Source organism: Erpetoichthys calabaricus, chromosome 10 (genome assembly GCF_900747795.2).
Source record: "Erpetoichthys calabaricus chromosome 10, fErpCal1.3, whole genome shotgun sequence".
NCBI classification, from domain to species: Eukaryota; Metazoa; Chordata; class Cladistia; order Polypteriformes; family Polypteridae; genus Erpetoichthys; species Erpetoichthys calabaricus.
In genome coordinates, this window is record NC_041403.2 from 5592748 (window position 1) to 5615484 (window position 22737).

Consider the following 22737-nt stretch of genomic DNA (forward strand, 5'->3'; position numbering starts at 1 on the left):
TGGTGTCCTGAATGGTGGACTATCTGTCGGGCAGGTCGCAGTTTGGGAGGATCAAGGACTGTGTGAGCAACACTGGTGTTGTGTATTCAGCCAGTACAAACAGTACGAAGTCTCCTTTACCAAAATCCTTTTTTAAATGACCAACTCCAACCAACCCAACGATCCTCTCCCCTCTTCTCCTCCATGCATACTGCCCTCTACTGAACACAGCAGGAACACCACAACTGCAGTATCACAAGGACCTGGCTGCTTTTCTCTTCATTCTGTACACTTGTGACCATACATAGATAGATAGATAGATAGATAGATAGATAGATAGATAGATAGATAGATAGATAGATAGATAGATAGATACTTTATTGATCCCAGGGGGTCACCTGCAAACATTCTCAGGTTATTCTGCAATTATGGGGTGTATTGATAAGGGGGATAAGACAGAGGAGAGGATTCAGGGGGAGAACTTGGAGAATTGTATGCAACTTAACATCAGAAAAGATGAAAAACTGGTGATTGACTTTCAATGCACCAAAGAGCCTCCATTTCCGGTCACTATTCAGGGGGTGGATGTTGAGGTGGTCCACTCCTACAAGTACTGGGGGGTCCACATCAGTGACAGGTTGGACTGGTCTTGTAATACAGAGGAACTAGAGAAAAAGGGACAGAGCAGGCTCTTTTTATTTAGGAGACTGCATTCCTTTAATGTGGGAAGTGACATGGCAAGTGTGGTGTGGTGCACTGGGCTGGTAATGTCACTTCAAGAGAGTCCCACCAAAGCAGCAAGCTAATTTAAAGGACAGGCTCAGTTGATTATGTCGTCAGAAGGTTTCCCCGATGTCTCTAATGGTTTTATTCTTCCTTTTCAGCCTCATAATGGTTTCTTTGACTTTCATTGGCACAGCTCTTGTCCTCACCGTTCAACGATGGCAACTGCAGACTCCAAAGGGTAGAAGCAGGCCTGGGTATCTTAAGAAGCAACAAAACCCACCTGCAGAATCACAAACACTTGTGATGCCAATTGTCCCAAACATTATGGTGTCCTGAAACACCAGGTAGGTAGGTAGGTAGGTAGGTAGATAGATAGATAGATTTATTAATCTCAAGGGGAAATTCCCATACTCCAGCAGCAGCATACTGATAAAAACAATATTAAATTAAAGAGTGATAACAATGCAGGTATACAGACAGACAATAACTTTATATAATGTTAACGTTTACCCCCCCGGGTTGAATTGAACAGTCACATAGTGTGGTGGAGGAACGATCTCCTCAGTCTGTCAGTGGAGCAGGACGGTGACAGCAGTCTGTCGCTGAAGCTTCTCCTCTGTCTGGAGATGATCCTGTTCAGTGGATGCAGTGGATTCTCCATGATTGACAGGAGTCTGCTCAGCGCCCGTCGCTCTGTCACAGATGTCAAACTGTCCAGCTCCGTGCCTACAATAGAGCCTGCCTTCCTCATCAGTTTGTCCAGGCGTGAGGCGTCCCTCTTCTTTATGCTGCCTCCCCAGCACACCACCGCGTAGAAGAAGGCGCTCACCACAACCGTCTGATAGAACATCTGCAGCATCTTATTGCAGATGTTGAAGGACGCCGGAAGTATAGCCGGCTCTGTCCTCTCTTGCACAGAGAATCAGTATTGGCAGTCCAGTCCAGTTTATCATCCATCTGCACTCCCAGGTATTTATAGGTCTGCACCCTCTGCACACAGTCACCTCTGACGATCACGGGGTCCATGAGGGGCCTGGGTCTCCTAAAATCCACCACCAGCTCCTTGGTTTTGCTACACCACCAGGTGTAGGTGGTTTGAGTCGCACCATTTAAGAAAGTCCTTGATTAGGTCCCTATACTCCTCCTCCTGCCCACTCCTGATGCAGCCCACGATAGCAGTGTCATCAGTGAACGTTTGCACGTGGCAGGACTCCAAGTTGTATTGGAGGTCCGATGTATGTTGGCTGAACAGGACCGGAGAAAGTACAGTCCCCTGCGGCACTCCTGTGCTGCTGACCACAATGTCAGACCTGCAGTTCCCAAGACGCACATACTGAGGTCTGTCTGTAAGATAGTCCATGATCCATGCCACCAGATATGAATCTACTCCCATCTCTGTCAGCTTGTCCCTAAGGAGCAGAGGTTGGATGGTGTTGAAGGCGCTAGAGAAGTCTAGAAGCATCATTCTTACAGCACCACTGCCTCTGTCCAAGTGGGAGAGGGATCGGTGTAGCATGTAGATGATGGCATCCTCTGCTCCCACCTTCTCCTGGTATGCGAACTGCAGAGGGTCGAGGGCGTGGCGGACCTTTCGCCTCAGGTGGTGATGCAGCAGACGCTCCATGGTCTTCATCACATGTGACGTCAGAGCAACAGGCCGGAAGTCATTCAGCTCACTAGGACGTGATACCTTTGGGACTGGGGTGATGCAAGATGTTTTCCAAAGCCTCGGGACTCTCCCCTGTTCCAGGCTCAGGTTGAAGATGTGCTGTAGAGGATTCCCCAGCTCCAATGCACAGGACTTCAGCAGTCGTGGCGATACTCCATCTGGACCCGCTGCTTTGCTGGCATGAAGTCTCCTCAGCTCTCTGCTCACCTGGGCTGTTGTAATTGTGGGTGGAGATGTCACTCCTATGCTGGTATCAGCAGAATGATGGGTGGAGGGTGCAGTACTCTGAGGTGAGAGTGGGTTAGGGTGGTCAAACCTGTTAATGAAGTTGTTCATCAGGTTTGCTCTCTCCATGTTTTTCTCGATGGTGGCACCCCGCTTCAAGCTGCAGCCAGTGATGATCTTCATCCCATCCCACACTTCCTTCATGCTGTTATTATGCAACTTCTGCTGCAGCTTTCTCCTGTACTGCTCCTTCGCTGCCCTGAGCTGGACTCGGAGTTCCTTCTGCACGCGCTTGAGCTCATGCTGATTACCGCCTTTGAAAGCCCTTTTCTTCTGGTTCAAGAGGCCCTACAAAGTTATTGTCTGTTTTTTCACCTGCATTATTATCATTCTTTAATTTAATATTATTTATTGTATCAGTATACTGCTGCTGGAGAATGTGAATTTCCCATTGGGATTAATAAAGTATCTATCTATCTATCTATCTATCTATCTATCTATCTATCTATCTATCTATCTATCTATCTATCTATCTATCTATCTATCTATCTATCTATCTATCTATCTATCTATCTATCTATCTATGTCACTTGTAATCCATGGCTTGTTGTTAGCATAGCAGCGTACAGTTCTTGCTGGAACTACAATGTCCATACAGAAGTTGATGTAGTCAGTAGTGCAGTCAACAACCTCCTCAATGTTCTCACTATGTGACCCCTGCAGGATATCCCAGTCTGTAGTTCCAGTCTCTCAGAGCCTGCTCTGCCTCAGGGGACCACTTCCTGAATGATCGTGTGGTTGTAGGTAGGACCCTCACTCTTGGTTTGTAGTGAGGCTGAAGCAGAACCAGGTTATGATCTGCTTTCCCAAGCGTAGGCAGCGGGGTGGCACTGTATGCGTCTTTAACGTTTGCATACATTAGGTCATTAGTCCTATTTCCCCGGGTGTTACAGTCCACATACTGGGAGAAGGCAGGTAATGTTTTGTCCAGTGTCACATGGTTAAAGTCTCCAGCGATTAGCACAAGCGCCTCGGGGTGCTGTGTTTGTAATTTAGCAACAGCAGAATGGATGATGTCACCCGCTATCTCCACGTCCGCCCGAGGAGGGATGTAAATAATAACAACAATGACGTGTCCAAACTCTCTGGGCCAGTAATAGGGATGCAGACTTACGGCCAAAAGTTCGATGTCTCTGCAGCAAGTGGAGACTTTGACGTTTACATGTCCAGAGTTGCACCATCTTATAAGAGTGCGAGTCCACCTCCTTTCCGCTTCCCGCAGGTATTTGCGTCTCTGTCCGCTCTAACTATGCTAAACCCGGGTAGCTCCACATTAGCATCTGGGATGTTAGTTGTTAGCCACGTTTCAGTAAAACACAACAAACTGCATTCTCTGTAGGTCCTGACATTTTTCACCAGCGCAGCCAGTTCGTCGCTCTTATTTGGTAGTGAGTTCACATTTCCCAGAATCACAGAAGGCACCGAAGGCTTGTATCGCCATACCATCATGTGACAGAAATGTCTGCAGATCCCCTTAAACGAAAGTCTGCAATGTCCACTTTAATCGCAATGTCTGAATTGTTGGATTTGCCATTTTAAAATGTGGAGCAGAGGGGGAAATCCGAGTAAAAATGGGAATTTGTCCCAAACATTATGGAGGGCACTGCATGTTAAGAGTAAAATAGCATAAGACAATGGGATAACTGTTAGAGGATATTTAATATAAAAAAGAAAATCCAAAGTCTGTTGATAAAAATCTCAAATACAGAACTGCATAGGCTTTGAGATGCATTCACTTAAACATTAACACATTTCCATTTCGGGATAATTAAAGCGGAATTGTCCATTATCTTTAGAATATATATTAGTATTAATTATTATTTTATTAGACTCTATTAGATAGATAGATAGATAGATAGATAGATAGATAGATAGATAGATAGATAGATAGATAGATAGATAGATAGATAGATACTTTATTAATCCCAAGGGGAAATTCACATTACTTTTTACTTTTACTTTTTGTGTCAACAGTTTTGTGCCCTAAAAAAGCGAGCAGAGCTTTCAAATCTAATGATAAAACTCTTACAGGCTGTGAGACCCCGTCTACACATACCCGGGTATTTTTTTTAAAAAGCGTATCTTTTTGTATGCGTTTTGTCCACACTGTATTTCAAGTCCTTCCAGGATGAAGATGTTTAGAAACCCGTGCCTTCCTTGTTTACATGTAGACGGGGAAAATTGAGTTTTTGGCTTGTAACATCAGCGTGTGTGCCAGTATCTTATCTGCTTGATGTCAGTGTTGTGCTCCATTATCTGTTATGTTTGTTGGCATAGCTATAGTAGTGCTGGTGCTAACCTTGTTAATGGGACATTTTTACATGTTTAGATTGTGATGGGCAGCCACGGCCACTACCTAGCCGGGATGCCAACAGAGTGGAAGGACCAGGGGAGAGGGTATTGATGAGGCAATACCTCCCCTGGGACACTAGAGGGCAGCCCTCTTGGGTGGCCACGGTTCTGCATTGTCAATCGGAAGGTTGCCGGTTCGAATCCCGTAAATGCCAATAGGGACTCTGCTCTGTTGGGCCCTTGAGCAAGGAAGGCCCTTAACCTGCAATTGCTGAGCGCTTTAAGTAGTGAGAAAAGCGCTATATAAATGCAAAGAATTTTTATTATTATTATTATTATTATTACCACAGGGCATGTCGGGAGCTGGAGTTTGGCACAGCTCTGTTGGGTTCCATAGGGGCTGCCAGGGGGAACTGCAGAGCCCTATAGAGGACGTCCAGCACACCTGGGAGTGATTCCAAGTATTACAGATGAGCCACTTAGAACACTCCTGGGACCTGAATAAGAGGAGCTGCCTCACTCCATTGACTGGCCAGAGTCGGGAGGAAGAAGATAAAGCCCGACGAGGAGTGGAGGTGGATGGATTGGCGGATAAGAAGGGACTGTATATTGGTGTGTTGCGGTGTTGGTGTTTTGTGCAGTTTAAACTATAAATAAACCGGGTGTTGTGTTGAACCTGTGTCATGCCTGTGTGTGTGTCCGCGTTAGGGTGGCTGTACACCCCCTGGTGACTTCAAAATATTTAAACGTTGAAAAGACACAAGTTACAGGTTCTGGAGCACCCGACAGCAAACCCCGTATAATGAAGTACAAAAAAAAAAAAAACAAAATGCATGGTACTACTCAAGTATTATTTGTTTTCTTATTAAGATGATGTCTGCGCAATATGGCATCGGTTCCGTTTTTTTGAGGAATTATGGGAGGAAGCAGTGGGCCCAGGTGGGCTGGCCCCAGAAGTGACATCAGATTGCAAGAGGTGTCAATCTTCCTTTCTGCAGCAGGAGAAGGAGAAGAGAGAGCGTTATTAGACAGCGCCCCCCTCGTGTCTTAGAGGTAAATCACACTTACCTAAGCCCTTACGATGCTCCCCAAACACACACGTGTGACAACGTACAATTACTAAAGAAATCACTTTATTGAGCAACAGAGACGTCAGAATGTGCTACGGAGGCCACCGTTGCTGGTTTTGGACGAGACCCAGTTGGACCTCTAGTTGGTGGGACAACTTTGAGAATGAAGTAGCTGTTTGCTGAAGAGAATTTTCATTTGTCCAGGACTTTGCTGTTGTCTGTGAGTGAGCTGCTTCGCCCGCACATCGAAGGAAAGACAACTGTAATGAATTTGCCTGTCAGTGTTGTCAAAAAATGTTGCCTGCACACTCTACTATTATATACTATTACCATTGTGCAGGCCCAAGTGGACTGTAATGGCTTCATGCACTCACCTTACTATTTTAAAAACCACCTGCCTTGTCAAGACAAGACTAAAACAGTAAGGCAAATGCATGGAGCCATTATAGCCCACTTGGGCCCTGTGTGTATACAGCCATGGCCAAAAGTTCTGAGAATGATCCAAATATTCATTTTCAAAGTTTGCTGCTTTAGCGTTTTTTAGATCTTTTTGTCAGATGTTTCTGTGGTCTACTGAAGTAGAATTAGAAGCAGTTCAGAAGTTTCAAAGGCTTTTATTGACAATGACATTAACTTCATGCAAAGAGTAAATATTTGCAGTGTTGGCCCTTCTTTCTCTTTCAAGACCTCTGCAATTCGCCCTGGCATGCTGGCAATCAACTTCTGGGCCAAATCCTGACTGATGGCAGCCCATTCTTGCATCATCAATGCTTGGAGTTTGTCAGAATTAGTGGGTTTGTGTTTGAGGATTGATCACAAGTTCTCAATGGGATTAAAGGTCTGGGGAGTTTCCTGGCCCTGGACTCAAAATTGTTCCTCAAGCCACTTAGTTCTCACTTTTGCCTTATGGCCCGGTGCTCCATCATGCTGGAAAAGGCATTGTGGTTTCACCAAACTGTTCTTGGATGATTGGGAGAAGTTGCTCTCTGAGGATGTTTTGGTCCCATTCTTTATTCATGGCTCGTGTTCTTAGGCCAAATTGTGAGTGAGCCCTGCACTGCCTTGGCTGGCATGAATGGTCTCAGGATGCTTTACTGTTGGCATGACACATGACTGATGGCAGTGCTCTTCACCTTTCCTTTTTTCCGGATGCCCCAAGCAATCGGAAAGGGGATTCATCAGAGAAAATTACTTTAGCCCAGCAGTCCAATCCCAGAATATCAGTCTGCCCCTGATGTTGTCCTTGGATAGTATGCTGCCCTTCTTGACACCCACCAGGCCATCCTCCAAAAGTCTTTGCCTCACTCACACCTGCCTGCTACCCTTCATTCCTGGGCAAGCTCTGCACTGGTGGTGCCCCCCCCCTCCCCCCCCTCGCAAAACAAACCAAGATCACGAACATTGAATAAAAAATAGGACCAAAACATCCTCTGAGTGCAACTTCTTGCAACCATCCAAGAACACTTTGGTGACCCACGATGCCTTTTCCAGCATGATGGAGCACCGGGCCATAAGGCAAAAGTGACAATTAAGTGGCTCAGGGAACAAAACATCAAAATTTGGAGTCCATGGCCAGGAAACTCCCCAGACTTTAACCCCATTGAGAACTTGTGGTCAACCTCAAGAGGCAGGTGGATAAACAAAAACCCACCAATTCTGACAAACTCCAAGTATTGATTATGTAAGAATGGGCTGCCATCAGTCAGGATTTGCCCCAGAGGTTGATTGCCAGCCTGCCAGGATGAATTGCAGAGGTCTTGTTAAAGAAAGAAGGGACATCACTTTAAATATGGACTCTTTGCATAAACTTCATGTCATTGTCAGTAAAAGGCTTTGAAACTTCTGAACTGCTTGTAATTCTACTTCAGTCTACCATAGAAACATCTGACAAAAAGATCTAAAAATCACTGAAGCAGCAAACTTTATGAAAACCAACACTGGTGTCATTCTCCAAACTTTGGGCCACGACTGTACAAGTACCTGTCACCGAGTCCAAAGCACAGGAACTTGCAGCAGGGTTTCACCGAGCCCATGGGAGTCATGTAGAAATAAAGCAGCCATCCCCAAATTCTATGGATTATTTGAACAGAAAGGGAAGGTTTTCTCTTAACAGACAAGCCACCTGTGATTACATGAGTTCATTTATTGACGTCGTAGTGAAATGGCCGGTATGTTGTGTTCGTGACGCCCGTATTTTCATAAATTTTATGCTGAACACATCTTTGGGGAAAAAAAAGGGTGCTGGCCATTAATCGAAAAATGACATTCCCTTTGTTATCTATATGCCCGTTTTGTGCTCCGGATGGCGGACTTTTGCATTTTAATGTGGATAGATTTTTTTTTTTTGAAATGACGAGCGTGTGGATGGGATTTTTTTTTTTTTTTAAACTAGGGGGCTTTGCCCCCAGCTTGCTTTGCAAGCCCACCCCAGGGCGTGCCACGCACCAGCCAATCCTCGTCTATGCCGCTCACATTGTGAAGGGGGTGGCTGAACGCACGCTTTGGAGATGCGGACAGATCACCTGCTTGCTGCATGTTCTGCTTCTCGCACTGTGCGCCGATCATTTCAAAGTCTGTACAGCAGCTGTCCTCACTTCGTCTGCTCGTGTTGTGAAGGGGGGATGGATGGGGGGCTGAATGCAAGCTAAGGAGATGTGGATGGACCATCTGTTGTCTTTCTTGTGCTGGGCTGCATGTTCTGCTTGTCGCGCTGCGTGTCGATCATTCAGAAACCGTGCACAGCAGCTGTTCTTTGGTCTCACTGCTTTGTCTTGCGGGACATTAAAGTCTCTCTCGCGGGACATCCGGGCTGATTATTACTTTCCTTATTTTCTGAATTTGCACATAGATTATTATTGCTCTCTTTGTGCATCCTTTTTTGCCTTCTTTTCTCTCCAACACTTTCATGTCTCTTTTCGACACGCTGCTCTTTCTTCTTTCGCTTAATCGTTCAGGTGCCATCTAGAACATATAACATTTTTAACAGCTGGGAGCACATGATGTGTGTCTGCTGAAAGCATTTCAACAACTGCGAGGTTAGATGTCCGTGAACTTGTTTTAAATTGTTTGTAAGTAGGGAGTGATTTGCAAAAGTCACCATCTCATGGGTCTTGCTTCCTAATGTTGTAATGTCTAGTCTCACGTGACGTCAAAGTGTCTCTCCTAGATGATCACGTCTCGACCCAAGATTTTCTTATATAATAGATAGACAAAGGAGGAAAACTCCCCGTTTTTAAAAAATACCTGGGTATGTGTGGATGAGACCTGAAAGGCATACAGAAAATGCGGAACAAAAAGCCAAGTGAAGTTAAAGAACCTTACAGCACTAAACTATTATTAGAAGAACAAGAAAATACGAACACATAACTCCAGTTCTTAAATCCTTACACTGGTTCCCGGTTAAGTTAAGGGCAGATTTCAAAATCCTCCTTTTAACATGTAAAGCATTAAATGGCCGAGGTCCGGCTTACTTGTCTGAACTTATCATGACTTACAAACCTGAGCGCACATTAAGATCTCAAGATGCTGGTCTGCTTAGAATTCCAAGGATTAATAAAATAACAATGGGAGGTCGAGCTTTTAGTTACAGGGGGCTCCTAAACTGTGGAGTGGTCTGCCTGTTACTATAAGAGGTGCCCCTTTGGTCTCAGCTTTTAAATCCCGGCTGAAGACTCACTACTTCAGTTTAGCACACCCTGACTAGAGCTGCTGATTAACAGTACAGACTGCATCTCTGTTGTTAGTCATTAGCACTAAAACATAAGTAACATGACAGTTATAATTGGATACTAACCCTCACCTATTCTGTTTGTCTTCTCGGTACTCAAATGTGCCACTTGGTGCCACGGCCCACCTGTCAAGTTGTTTTGCCTGCCTAAGGTAAAGTCATCTCTGATGGAGGATCGTAGGAATCGTGGGAAGGAGGGGTCCTTTCATCGGATTGGCTGGCCCAGTGCTGTTTCAGCCATGGAATGGCCAAATGGGGGAGGCAGCTTGATGGATGAGACTCTAAATATATCCAAATCTTCTTATGTGATATTATCTACTGTTAAATTCTGCTCCGTACTTCTAAAATTTTTATTTTTACTGTATTGAGGATTTGTTCTGCTCTGTGTATTGTATTGTATTGACCCCCTTCTTCTGACACCCACTGCACGCCCAACCTACCTGGAAAGGGGTCTCTCTTTGAGCTACCTTTCCCAAGGTTTCTTCCATTTTTTCCCTACAAGGGTTTTATTTCCTTGTCTTCTTAGAGAGTCAAGGCTAGGGGGCTGTCAAGAGGCAGGGACTGTTAAAGCCCATTGCGGCACTTCTTGTGTGATTTTGGGCTATACAAAAATAAATTGTATTGTATTGTATTGTATAAAGTAGAAAACAAACTCACTCAGAATGGCATGGAAGATGTTTGGAATGGACCGGGTATAATTATTAGACTCAGACAATCCAGGGCTTAGGTTCTAGAAGGGAATGTGGACAAATCTAACTCCGGGAATTCTTTTTTTACACATCTTCCCTACCATCTCCACCTTTTTCCAAATGGCCAGTCTCCCCCACATCATCTCTGCTGCATCAACAGCTCCCTGTAAATATTTTACTCCTAGTATGATCAGAGATGAGTCCTCTTCTGACCATCGGTATGGACTGTCCATAACTACTGAGGAGATAACCGAGGAGGCCACACACAGGAAAAGCTGTGGGACCGGAAGAAGTTTGTAAATCCTGCTGTGCTGACCAAGTAGTATCTGCAACATTCTGCCATAGTGAAAAATAGTAGAGAATTAATTTTGACCTTTAAAGGAAAATTTGATTAATTTACATTTAATAAAATAAACACTATTCTGAGTTAATGATACAAAAATGCTACTTCATCTTAAAAACAGTAAGCGATTAATCCTGATCACGAGGAATGGCGCACACCTTGAATGGAACAGGATTGCGCGTGAATCCATTTTGAGCATTCAGACTTGGCTCAACTCCAGCCGGGGCACGAAATGTGAACTTCTGAAGCAAAGACGTGAAGAACAGAAATACCTGCATGCGGGCAAGGGTCTCCCCAAGACAGGTCCTTTTACCTGGGAAAACAGAACAGATGACACAATATGAACACAAGGGAGAAAAAAAACAAGAGAAAACTCCGATCAAAGCTTGTTACAGTGGAACGACTTCAAAAAAATGAAAATCACACAATCGTAATCAACTCAAGTCCAGAGCTAAAGTATCCACATGGGACAGTTTAGAGCAGGGGTCTCCAACCTTCCACAAGAGAGATCCTTTTACAAAATGAAAATGGCCGAGAGCTCCTCATGTTTTCTAACGTTTATTCTCATCGCTTATTTCAACCCAAACAAACTGAATAAGCTTGTTTTGCCTGAATGTTTACAAAATTTTGGTTGACCGCAACTCACATTTTGCATGTAAACATCACAAAAAATATTTAGTTCACCTGAAAGTGTATGTGTGTGTAGCTGCTGAAATATAAAGTGTGGTTAAGCATGGGTAAAACGCATGCCGAAAGAAATCTCAAAGTCCAAAAGTTCATTTTAAAAATATTTAGTGAAAGTTAAAAGCAAATAATCCACGCAAGAATAAATGAAAAAAGTTACACACGTAGAATAAAAGGCAAAAAAAAAAGGAAAAATGTACCTTCTCTAAACTTAGCTTTCTTGAGAAACTTATTCCTGTACTTAAAGGTTCTTTACTTCTTCTTATATACTTAAAGATTCTTATCTTCTTCTTCTGTACGCTTTAAACCTACGGCACAGCACATAAATTAAGTACTGCTTTCTTACATATTTACAGTGCATCTGGAAAGTATTCACAACACATCACTTTTTCCACATTTTGTTACGTTACAGCCTTATTCCAAAATGGATTAAATTCATTTTTTTCCTCAGAATTCTACACACAACACCCCATAATGACAATGTGAAAAAAGTTTACTTGAGGTTTTTGCAAATTTATTAAAAATAAAAAAAACTGAGAAATCCATGTCCATAAGTATTCACAGCCTTTGCTCAATACTTTGTCGATGCCCCTTTGGCAGCAATTCCAGCCTCAAGTCTTGTTGAATATGATGCCACAAGCTTGGCACACCTATCCTTGGCCAGTTTGGCCCATTCCTCTTTGCAGCACCTCTCAAGCTCCATCAGGTTGGATGGGAAGCGTCGGTGCACAGCCATTTTAAGATCTCTCCAGAGATGTTCAATCGGATTCAAGTCTGGACTCTGGCTGGGCCACTCAAGGACATTCACAGAGCTGTCCTGAAGCCACTCCTTTGATATCTTGGCTGTGTGCTTAGGGTCGTTGTCCTGCTGAAAGATGAACCGTCGCCCCAGTCTGAGGTCAAGAGCGCTCTGGAGCAGGTTTTCATCCAGGATGTCTCTGTACATTGCTGCAGTCATCTTTCCCTTTATCCTGACTAGTCTCCCAGTCCCACAGCATGATGCTGCCACCACCATGCTTCACTGTAGGGATGGTATTGGCCTGCTGATGAGCGGTGCCTGGTTTCCTCCAAACGTGACGCCTGGCATTCACACCAAAGAGTTCAATCTTTGTCTCATCAGACCAGAGAATTTTCTTTCTCATGGTCTGAGAGTCCTTCAGGTGCCTTTTGGCAAACTCCAGGCGGGCTGCCATGTGCCTTTTACTAAGGAGTGGCTTCCGTCTGGCCACTCTACCATACAGGCCTGATTGGTGGATTGCTGCAGAGATGGTTGTCCTTCTGGAAGGTTCTCCTCTCTCCACAGAGGACCTCTGGAGCTCTGACAGAGTGACCATCGCGTTCTTGGTCACCTCCCTGACTAAGGCCCTTCTCCCCCGATCGCTCAGTTTAGATGGCCGGCCAGCTCTAGGAAGAGTCCTGGTGGTTTCGAACTTCTTCCACTTAAGGATGATGGAAGCCACTGTGCTCATTGGGACCTTCAAAGCAGTAGAAATTTTTCTGTAACCTTCCCATGATTTGTGCCTCGAGACAATCCTGTCTCTGAGGTCTACAGACAATTCCTTTGACTTCATGCTTGGTTTGTGCTCTGACATGAACTGTCAACTGTGGGACCTTCTATAGACAGGTGTGCGCCTTTCCAAATTATGTCCAGTCAACTGAATTTACCACAGGTGGACTCCAATGAAGCTGCAGAAACATCTCAAGGATGATCAGGAGAAACAGGATTCACCTGGGCTCAATTTTGAGCTTCATGGCAAAGGCTGTGAATACTTATGTACATGTGCTTTCTCAGTTTTTTTATTTTTAATAAATTTGCAAAAATCTCAAGAAAACTTTTTTCACATGGTCATTATGGGGTGTTGTGTGTAGAATTCTGAGGAAAAAAATGAATTTAATCCATTTTGAAATAAGGCTGTGACATAACAAAATGTGCAAAAAGCGATGTGCTGTACTTCACACACTCAAAAGGCCCGTAGGCCGGTTGGCACGTAGGCATGTGCCCAGTCACGGTTTAAAACCTTATGCCTTCCACACCTTACTCATGGCAAGGCTGTCACTAACTGAAGAATAATGTTTACTCAAAGCTGTTAGAAATGGCAAGAATACAATTCTGCTTACGGGGGTTATAGGAACCTCCCATAGATTATGCATTGTCATCTAGTAAAATATTCATGAATCTTATAGAACTAGGACAATGGCTGTTACAGTATTCATTTTCTACTGTTTTCTCACACTATTGAATTAAAACATGAATGCTGTCAAAACAAGACAATGCAATTACAAATACACAGTGTGGAAGGAGGCTGGGGGCCAGACCCGGCTGGGACGCCTGGGAGGACCGGCAGGCAGTCTGTACGTCCCCCGGGCTGCCAGGGGGCAACCACCCTAGATAAGGAGGGGACCACGTGGACGGAGCAAGAAGGCTCCAACCCAGTGGGGCCCGTGGTCACCACCAGGGGGAGCCCCAAGCATTGTGGAGCCAGGGAGATCTGCACTTCTGCCACACCAGGAAGTGCCGCCGGAAGGTCATCAACAAGCACCTGGAGCACATCCGGGTGAATATAAAAGGGGCCGCCTTCCTAAGGTCGAGGAGCTAGAGTCGCGAGCTGGAGGTGGACAAAGCTCCAGCGGCAAGAGGAGGAAAGGAGGCCCACGGACATTGGAGAGGCCCGTATTTAAGGGTGCTTGGTGCGGGAGCACTGTGTGCTGTGTGGGACTTTTTGTGATGAATAAACGTGTGTTTTATAAAGCGCTGGTGTCTGTCTGATGGTGTTCGGGCGACCTCTCACAACAGAGAGGACGAATTCATTGGTCATTTTGTTCCATGTCACTGTGTCACTTTATTCACAGGTCCAGACGCATGTGTGATGTGTTTTTTTAGTTAGTCAGATGACTGGCACTGAGGTGTACCCCTCAGGTTCACTCTGATGGAGTCATTTCAATGTTCGTGTGTCAGTCTTTTCCGAACTTTGACTTCATGACATTCATGTCAGACTCACAGAGGTATGGAGACCCAAACATAGCAGACATTTTCAGAGCTGCTTGGTGAAGATTCTTATAGTTATTGGGCTCTACTAAGCTCCAGAAATGCTGTTGAGACTTGAACTGCACATTATTTTGAAGGTTTACTAATATATAAAATCCAACACCTGTCTGTCCGCTTTTCACGAGAGAACTACTTAACGGATTTAGATCAGGTTTTTTTCTATAATTTCCTTGAACATTCTGGTTGATTTGGCGACTGCTCTCATTTCGCTATGTATCACAGTTTGCTTACTGTACCGATTTATTTGCACGAATTTGAGAAACACGCAGTGGGCCGAGGGGAGGGGCCTTCCTCACTCACTCGCCAGCTTCGGGGCGTGTGCCTTAACTCCGCTTAGCTAGCGAACGACAGAACAATTGAATTCAACTTTGTTTGATATTTAAAAATCAAGTGTTACTTAAGTCTTGATGAGTTTGAGTCCGGATATTCTCTTAAGTGTATGCCACATTGAAAAGATAGATTACAATTCAGAATGTGGATCGTGATTTTGTGTTAGGCGGCACGGTGGCGCAGTGGGTAGCGCTGCTGCCTCGCAGTTGGGAGACCTGGGGACCCGGGTTCACTTCCCGGGTCCTCCCTGCGTGGAGTTTGCATGTTCTCCCCGTGTCTGTGTGGGTTTCCTCCGGGCGCTCCGGCTTCCTCCCACAGTCCAAAGACATGCAGGTTAGGTGGATTGGCGATTCTAAATTGGCCCTAGGGTGTGCTTGGTGTGTGGGTGTGGGTGTGTTTGTGTGTGTCCTGCGGTGGGTTGGCACCCTGCCCAGGATTGGTTCCTGCCTTGTGCCCTGTGTTGGCTGGGATTGGCTCCAGCAGACCCCCGTGACCCTGTGTTCGGATTCAGCGGGTTGGAAAATGGATGGATGGATGGATGGATTTTGTGTTAAAAGGATCGTGATATGATTTTTTGGAAATATTGCCCACCCCTAATTTGACTAATCAAGTTTTCAAATTTATGTAAGATTCATTAACCCTTTGGCGAGCTACTTGGAAAGGGGTGGCAAGCTACCAGTAACTCGCGAGCGATGTGTTGGAGACCCCTGCTTTAGAGTGGCCAAAGATTAGGAAACCATAAACAATCTGCTGAAACTGCTATTTGACGACTCAAAGGTCTGTGAGTAAATAAGCCACATAGTAAAGACAAGTTCATGAAAAAACACATTGCACTGTTCACATCCAGTGCCAATATGTACATTTTAAAAGCCATTATTTATTAAAATCAGTGTGAGTCTCAAGGACTGTAAGTGTTTTTTACCCTTTGTTGCACACATGCGCCTTGGGGACAACTTAAAGGCTCTGTGATGGTAATTCCTCGCCAATCCACAGGGTGGCACTGTTTTCTAACACCTCTTCTCTTCTTACAAACAGACCTCAGTATGTGCGTCTCGGAAACTGCAGGTCTGACATTGTGGTCAGCAACACAGGAGCGCCGCAGGGGGACTGTACTTTCTCCTGTCCTGTTCAGCCTATATACATCGGACTTCCAATACAACTCGGAGTCCTGCCACGTGCAAACGTTCGCTGACGACACTGCTATGGTGGGCTGCACCAGGAGTGAGCAGGAGTAGGAGTAGCCTTAAGTCTGCGTCCCTATTACTGGCCCAGAGAGTTTGGACACGTCATTGTTGTTATTGTTTACATCCCTCCACATGGAGACAGCGAGTGACGTCATCCATTCTACTGTTGCTAAATTACAAACACAGCACCCCGAGGCGCTTGTGCTAATCTCTGGAGACTCAACCATGTGACGCTGGACAAAACACTACCTACCTTCTCCCAGTATGTGGACTGTAACACCAGGGGAAATAGGACTATTGACCTAATGTATGCAAACGTTAAAGACGCATACAGCGCCACCCCGCTGCCTGCACTTGGGAGAGCAGATCATAAGCTGGTTCTGCTTCAGCCTCACTACAAACCAAGAGTGAGGTTTCTACCTACAACCACACACTCATTCAGGAAGTGGTCCCCTGAGGCAGAGCAGGCTCTGAGAGACTGGAACTACAGACTGGGATATCCTGCAGGGGTCACATAGTGAGAACATTGAGGAGGTTGTTGACTGCACTGCTGACTACATCAACTTCTGTATGGACATTGTAGTTCCAGTATGATCAGTACGCTGCTATGCTAACAACAAGCCATGGATTACAAGTGACATCAAGGGCCTTTTGAACCAGAAGAAAAGGGCTTTTAAAGGCGGTGATCAGCATGAGCTCAAGAACGTGCAGAAGGAACTCCGAGTCCAGCTCAGGGCGGCAAAGGAGTAGTACAGGAGAAAGCTGGAGCAGAAGTTGCATAATAACAGCATGAAGGAAGTGTGTGATAGGATGAAGATCATCACTGGCTGCAGCTCGAAGCGGGGTGCCACCATCGAGAAAAACATGGAGAGAGCAAACCTGATGAACAACTTCTTTAACAGGTTTGACCACCCTAACCCACTCTCACCTCAGAGTACTGCACCCTCCACCCATCCTTCTGCTGATACCAGCATAGGAGAGAGTTTCCCCCCACCCACAATTACAGCAGCCCAGGTAAGCAGAGAGCTGAGGAAACTTTGTGCCAGCAAAGCAGCGGGTCCAGATGGAGTATCGCCACGACTGCCGAAGTCCTGTGCATCAGAGCTGGGGAGTCCTCTACAGCGCATCTTCAACCTGAGCCTGGAACAGGGGAGAGTCCCGAGGCTTTGGAAAACATCTTGCATCACCCCAGTCCCAAAGGTATCACGTCCTAGTGAGCTGAACGACTTCCGGCCTGTTGCTCTGACGTCACATGTGATGAAGACCATGGAGAGGCTGCTGCTTCACCACCTGAGGCCACAGGTCCGCCACGCCCTCGACCCTCTGCAGTTCACATACCAGGAGAAGGTGGGAGCAGAGGATGCCATCATCTACATGCTACACCGATCCCTCTCCCACTTGGACAGAGGCAGTGGTGCTGTAAGAATTATGTTTCTAGACTTCTCTAGCGCCTTCAACACCATCCAACCTCTGCTCCTTAGGGACAAGCTGACAGAGATGGGAGTAGATTCATATCTGGTGGCATGGATCGTGGACTATCTTACAGACAGACCTCAGTATTTGCGTCTTGGGAACTGCAGGTCTGACATTGTGGTCAGCAGCACAGGAGTGCCGCAGGGGACTGTACTTTCTCCGGTCCTGTTCAGCCAACATACATCGGACCTCCAATACAACTTGGAGTCCTGCCACGTGCAAACGTTCGCTGACGACACTGCTATGGTGGGCTGCACCAGGAGTGAGCAGGAGTAGGAGTATAGGGACCTCATCAAGGACTTTGTTAAATGGTGCGACTCAAACCACCTACACCTGAACACCAGCAAATCCAAGGAGCTGGTGGTGGATTTTAGGAGGCCCAGGCCCCTCATGGACCCCGTCATCATCACAGGTGATTGTGTGCAAAAGGAACAGACCTAAAAATACCTGGGAGTGCAGCTGGATGATAAATTGGACTGGACTGCCAATACTGATGCTCTGTGTAAGAGAGGACAAAGCCGACTATACTTCCTGAGAAGGCTGGCGTCCTTCAACATCTGCAATGAGATGCTGCAGATGTTCTATCAGACGGTTGTGGCGAGTGCCCTCTTCTAAGCGGTGGTGTGCTGGGGAGGCAGCATTAAGAAGAGGGACACCTCACGCCTGGACAAACTGGTGAGGAAGGCAGGCTCTATTGTAGGCACGGAGCTGGACAGTTTGACATCTGTGGCAGAGCGACGGGCGCTGAGCAGACTCCTGTCAATCATGGAGAATCCACTGAACAGGATCATCTCCAGACAGAGGAGCAGCTTCAGCGACAGACTGCTGTCACCGTCCTGCTCCACTGACAGACTGAGGAGATCGTTCCTCCACCACACTATGTGACTCTTCAATTCCACCCGGGGGGGGGGGTAAACGATAACATTAAACAAAGTTATTGTCTGTTATACCTGCATTGTTATCACTCTTTAATTTAATATTGTTATTATCAGTATGCTGTTGCTGGAGTATGGGAATTTCCCCTTGGGATTAATAAAGTGTCTATCTATCTATCTATCTATCTATCTATCTATCTATCTATCTATCTATCTATCTATCTATCTATCTATCTATCTATCTATCTATCTATCTATCTATCTATCTATCTATCTATCTATCTATCTATCTATCTATCTATCTATCTATCTATCTATCTATCTATCTATCTATCTATCTATCTATCTATCTATCTATCTATCTATCCTCCCTCTGTAGACCGAATGATTGACAGATTTCCCCTCTGACATCACTCCTGTTGTCCTGCCTCTTCCTGCCTGGCCTGCATCTTCGCTAGTCGAATCTGAGCCTCACGTTTTTATGTTTGCAGAAAAGACTTTTCTTTGCAATACACAGGGTTGCGGTGTCACCCCCAGATCTTTAGCTTGTCCTCTTTAAACACAGAAGAAGAAAGTCTTAATGATTTGCACTGCTTGATGCATTTCTTGCCACTGCTAGTCCAACACATCAGACTTGGTTGACGTTTCCAGCTTTATGGTCTACAAAAGAAACCAATGTGCCTCACTACTGGTCTTTCTTGTTATTTCATCATAAGAAGTGAACTTCCATCTACAGGACATGTCACTCATTAGGGAATTAACAAAAGCAAAGCAATGGAGACAACCAAAGTTAAGTGGCCCTACCTGTTAGAAAAGGCAAAAATGCATCCCTCCTGATGAGCTTTCCATCTGAGTCGAGAAAGTGGTCCGGAGTAAACATGTCAGGAGTCTCCCACTCACTCTTGTCGTTAAGCACAGATGACAGATTAATGACCACTGTAGTATCCTAGACAGGGCAGGCAACATTTGTTTTTACTTTCTTATAGTAATGAAATAAAATAAAGACAAGAAGAAAAAATGCAAACACCCATTATTTAACGAGCTACTTTAAATGAACAAATTCTAAAGAGTGCTAATTAATGTTCTTATTCTCCTGTTTTCTATTCATTTCTACGTCTCTGTCAGACTTAAAACCTTTGGATTAAAATGAACTGTTAGTTCAACTGTTTCTTAACTTACAATGGTAACTTGTGGCGTGGCGGACGGCCCTTTTATGGAAGGGAGAGAGCAAATTCAGGGTATTACCTCACCCGGAACCGTAGAGGGCAGCCACGGGTTTGGAACATGGAAGACTCAACCCTGCTGGGGCCCATGGCCACCACTAAGGGGGCGCCTGGATGATTGCTGAACCCTGAGATTGCCACAGCCGGAAATGCTGCTGGAAGAAGATTGTGGATCCTGGGTGCCCTATAAAAGGGGGCCGCCTCACTCCATTGAGGGAGCCAGAATTGGGAGGAGGTGGATGAAGCTTTCCAGGAGAAAGAAAGAAAGAAAGAAAGAAAGAAAGAAAGAAAGAAAGAAAGAAAGAAAGAAAGAAAGAAAGAAAGAAAGAAAGAAAGAAAGAAAGAAAGAAAGAAAGAAAGAAAGAAAGAATGAAGTCTGTGTACTGTGCTGTGTTGGTGGGAGCGAGCGAGCGAAAAGCGCCTCCCCATTTATATACACATGTGCTGTGCTGGACTTGCGGTTCTGTGGCTGCTGTGTCCAGGGTTTGGGGAGCTGTATGCCCCCTGGTTACCACAACAGGGATGGCCATTTAGCATCCCAAACCTTTAAAATCTCTTTTGTGTCCTCCTTGTTGTTTCTCCAGTAAGCAAATTCTCACCATTGATGTTGTCTCTGCCAGAATTTGCATTGGAGGAGACCATAGACTTGGTTTCATTCTGAACGTTTTTACCTGGAGGAAACGTCACTTAGTGATCGCAACTGTGCTTTATTAGGGGTGTGCCACTAGGGGGCAGTTTTGAGACTTGGCAATGATTTGTAAAGTTGCTCCCCATGGTGAGTTTAATCATCCATCCGTCCATTTGCCAACCCACTGAATCCGAACACAGGGTCACGGGGGTCTGCTGGAGCCAATCCCAGCCAACACTGGGCGCAAGGCAGGAACCAATCCCAGGCAGGGCGCCAATGGTGGGTTTAATCAGTGAAATTTTATTTTGGGGCGAAAAAATTTCCCCCTTGGGAATTTAATTAGTGGCCACCTGGGCACTTTATTTCACCCTCGATAGCATCAGGTAACCTTCCTAGCATTCTGTACAATCCTGCTCAAGGTTCTAAGAGCATCACCATCGGCACCAGAAAAATACAATAAACTGACTCCTATTAAAATAAATTGCTGAGAAAAATTAAAGGAACACTTTGAAAACACATCAGAAGTAAATGGGAAAAAAAATCCTACTGGCTATCTCTACTGCTATGGACTGGGTAATGTGTTAGGAACAAAAGGATGGCACATCGTTTGATGGAAATGAAAATGATCAACCGACAGAGGGCTGAATTCAAAGACACCCTGAAAATCAAAAGGAAAAAATGATGCAGTGACAGGCGAGTCCATTTTGCTGAAATTTCATTGCAGAAACTCCAAATCATATGCAGTAGTTTGTATGGCCCCCCACGTGCTTGTATGCATGGCTGACAATGTCGTGGGGGGGGGGGGGGGGGGGGGGTGGGGTCATGAACCTAATGAGATGACGGATGGTGTTCTGGGAGATCTCCTCCCAGATCTGGACCAGGGCATCACTGAGCTCCTGAACAGTCTGAGGTGCAACCTGGTGGCGTCAGATGGACTGAAACATAATGTCCCACCCAGAGGTGTTCTATTGGATTGAGGTCAGGTGAGTGAGCGGGGGGGGCCAGTCAATGGTATCGATTCCCACATCCTCCGGGAACTGCCTGCATACTCTTACCAATGACGCCGGGCATTGTCGTGCACCAGGAGGAATAGCATAGGGCCTGACAATGGGTCCAAGGATTTCATCCCGATACCTAATGGCAGTCCTGCGGTGCTGTTGTCTAGCCTGTAGAGGTCTGTGCGTCCCTCCATGGATATGCCTCTCCAGATATACCATCACTGAACCCCCACCAAACCGGTCATGATGAATGATGTCACAGGCAGCATAACGTTCTCCACGGCTTCTCCAGACCCCTTCACGTCTGTCACATGTGCTCTCATCTCTGAAAAGCACATGGCGCCCGCCAGTGGTAGACCTGCCAATTCTGGTATTCTATCGCAAATGCCAATCGAGCTCCACGGTGCCCACTAGATGACGTCAGGCCCTCAGGCCCCCCTCATGAAGTCTGTTTCTGACTGTTTGGTCATTCACACTAGTGGCCTGCCTGCCTGCTGGCAGTCATTTTGTAGGCTCTGCCAGTGCTCATCCTGTTCCTCCTTGCCCAAAGGAGCAGATACCGGTGGGTCCTGCTGATGGGTTAAGTACCTTCTATGAGGGGCCCTGTCCAGCTCTCCTTGAGGAACTGCCTGTCTGTCTCCTGGAATCTCCTCCACGCCCTTCAGACTGTGCTGGCAATGGCACGTATTGATGTGCCATCTTGGAGAAGTTGGACTGCCTGTGCCAGCTCTGTAGGGTCCAGGTATGGCCTCATGCTACCAGTAGTGACGCTGACCGCAGCCAAATGCAAAACGAGTGACAAAACAGATGAGGAGGGAAAAATGTCAGTGGCCTCCAGCTGTTAACCCATTCATTCCTGTTTTGGGGGTCGTCTCATTGTGGCCCCTCTAGTGCACCAAAGCAGCTGAAACTGATGAACAAGCCCCTCTGCTACTTCACTGAGCAGATCAATAGCCCACAAGTGTCATTGACTTGATGCTCTACTCTCATTAAAAAGGGGTCCTTTCATTTTTTTCAGCAGTATACATTTCTTTTCCTCTTTTGTTTTAATGAATACATGCATGCCAAATGTTTTGTTACCTTTGGTATCAGATATCCTCCAAGGCTGATATCGTCACTTGTTATTCTGGTCAGACTGAGAGGAATCACATTGCCCATCCTATGCACCTCACAAATGACTGCCTCTGTGAATGGCATCTGAGATCTGTTGTCCATCGATGGAGGGCCGTCTTGTCCCATAACACTTTCTATTTCAGTTTGAACCTTTTCTAAATGAGACACATGCAGAAAGACAGAGAGAGAGAGAGACAAATGCATCACTTTGCTGTTACAGGACTTTGTTTTTGTGAGCTGTGGAATATCCACACTTGACTAAACGAGGCCCATTTATACTTTGTGGCAAAGGCGCATTATTGGCACCAGAGGCATGGCTAAAATAAACACACTATTTTTTCTTCAGCTGTGGAGCACGTCTTCCCCATGTCCCACAGGCCCTACACGATCCCCAAAACACACC

The 22737-nt window shown here is 45.7% G+C and overlaps 1 protein-coding gene across 1 annotated transcript in view; it reads right to left on the reverse strand.

The window, feature by feature from the left end:
• Nucleotides 1–10530: 10530 nt before the first annotated feature.
• Nucleotides 10531–22737, reverse strand: part of LOC114658740 (cytochrome P450 2J2-like) — a 59759-nt gene continuing 47552 nt past the window's right edge. Inside the window, exons 7-9 of the mRNA XM_051932725.1 lie at nt 22302–22489; nt 19177–19318; nt 10531–11093 (exon numbers count right to left, since the gene is read on the reverse strand). Of these exons, the coding sequence (XP_051788685.1) occupies nt 10909–11093; nt 19177–19318; nt 22302–22489 (515 nt within the window). The 3' untranslated portion in view covers nt 10531–10908. The remainder of the gene's footprint in view (nt 11094–19176; nt 19319–22301; nt 22490–22737) is intronic.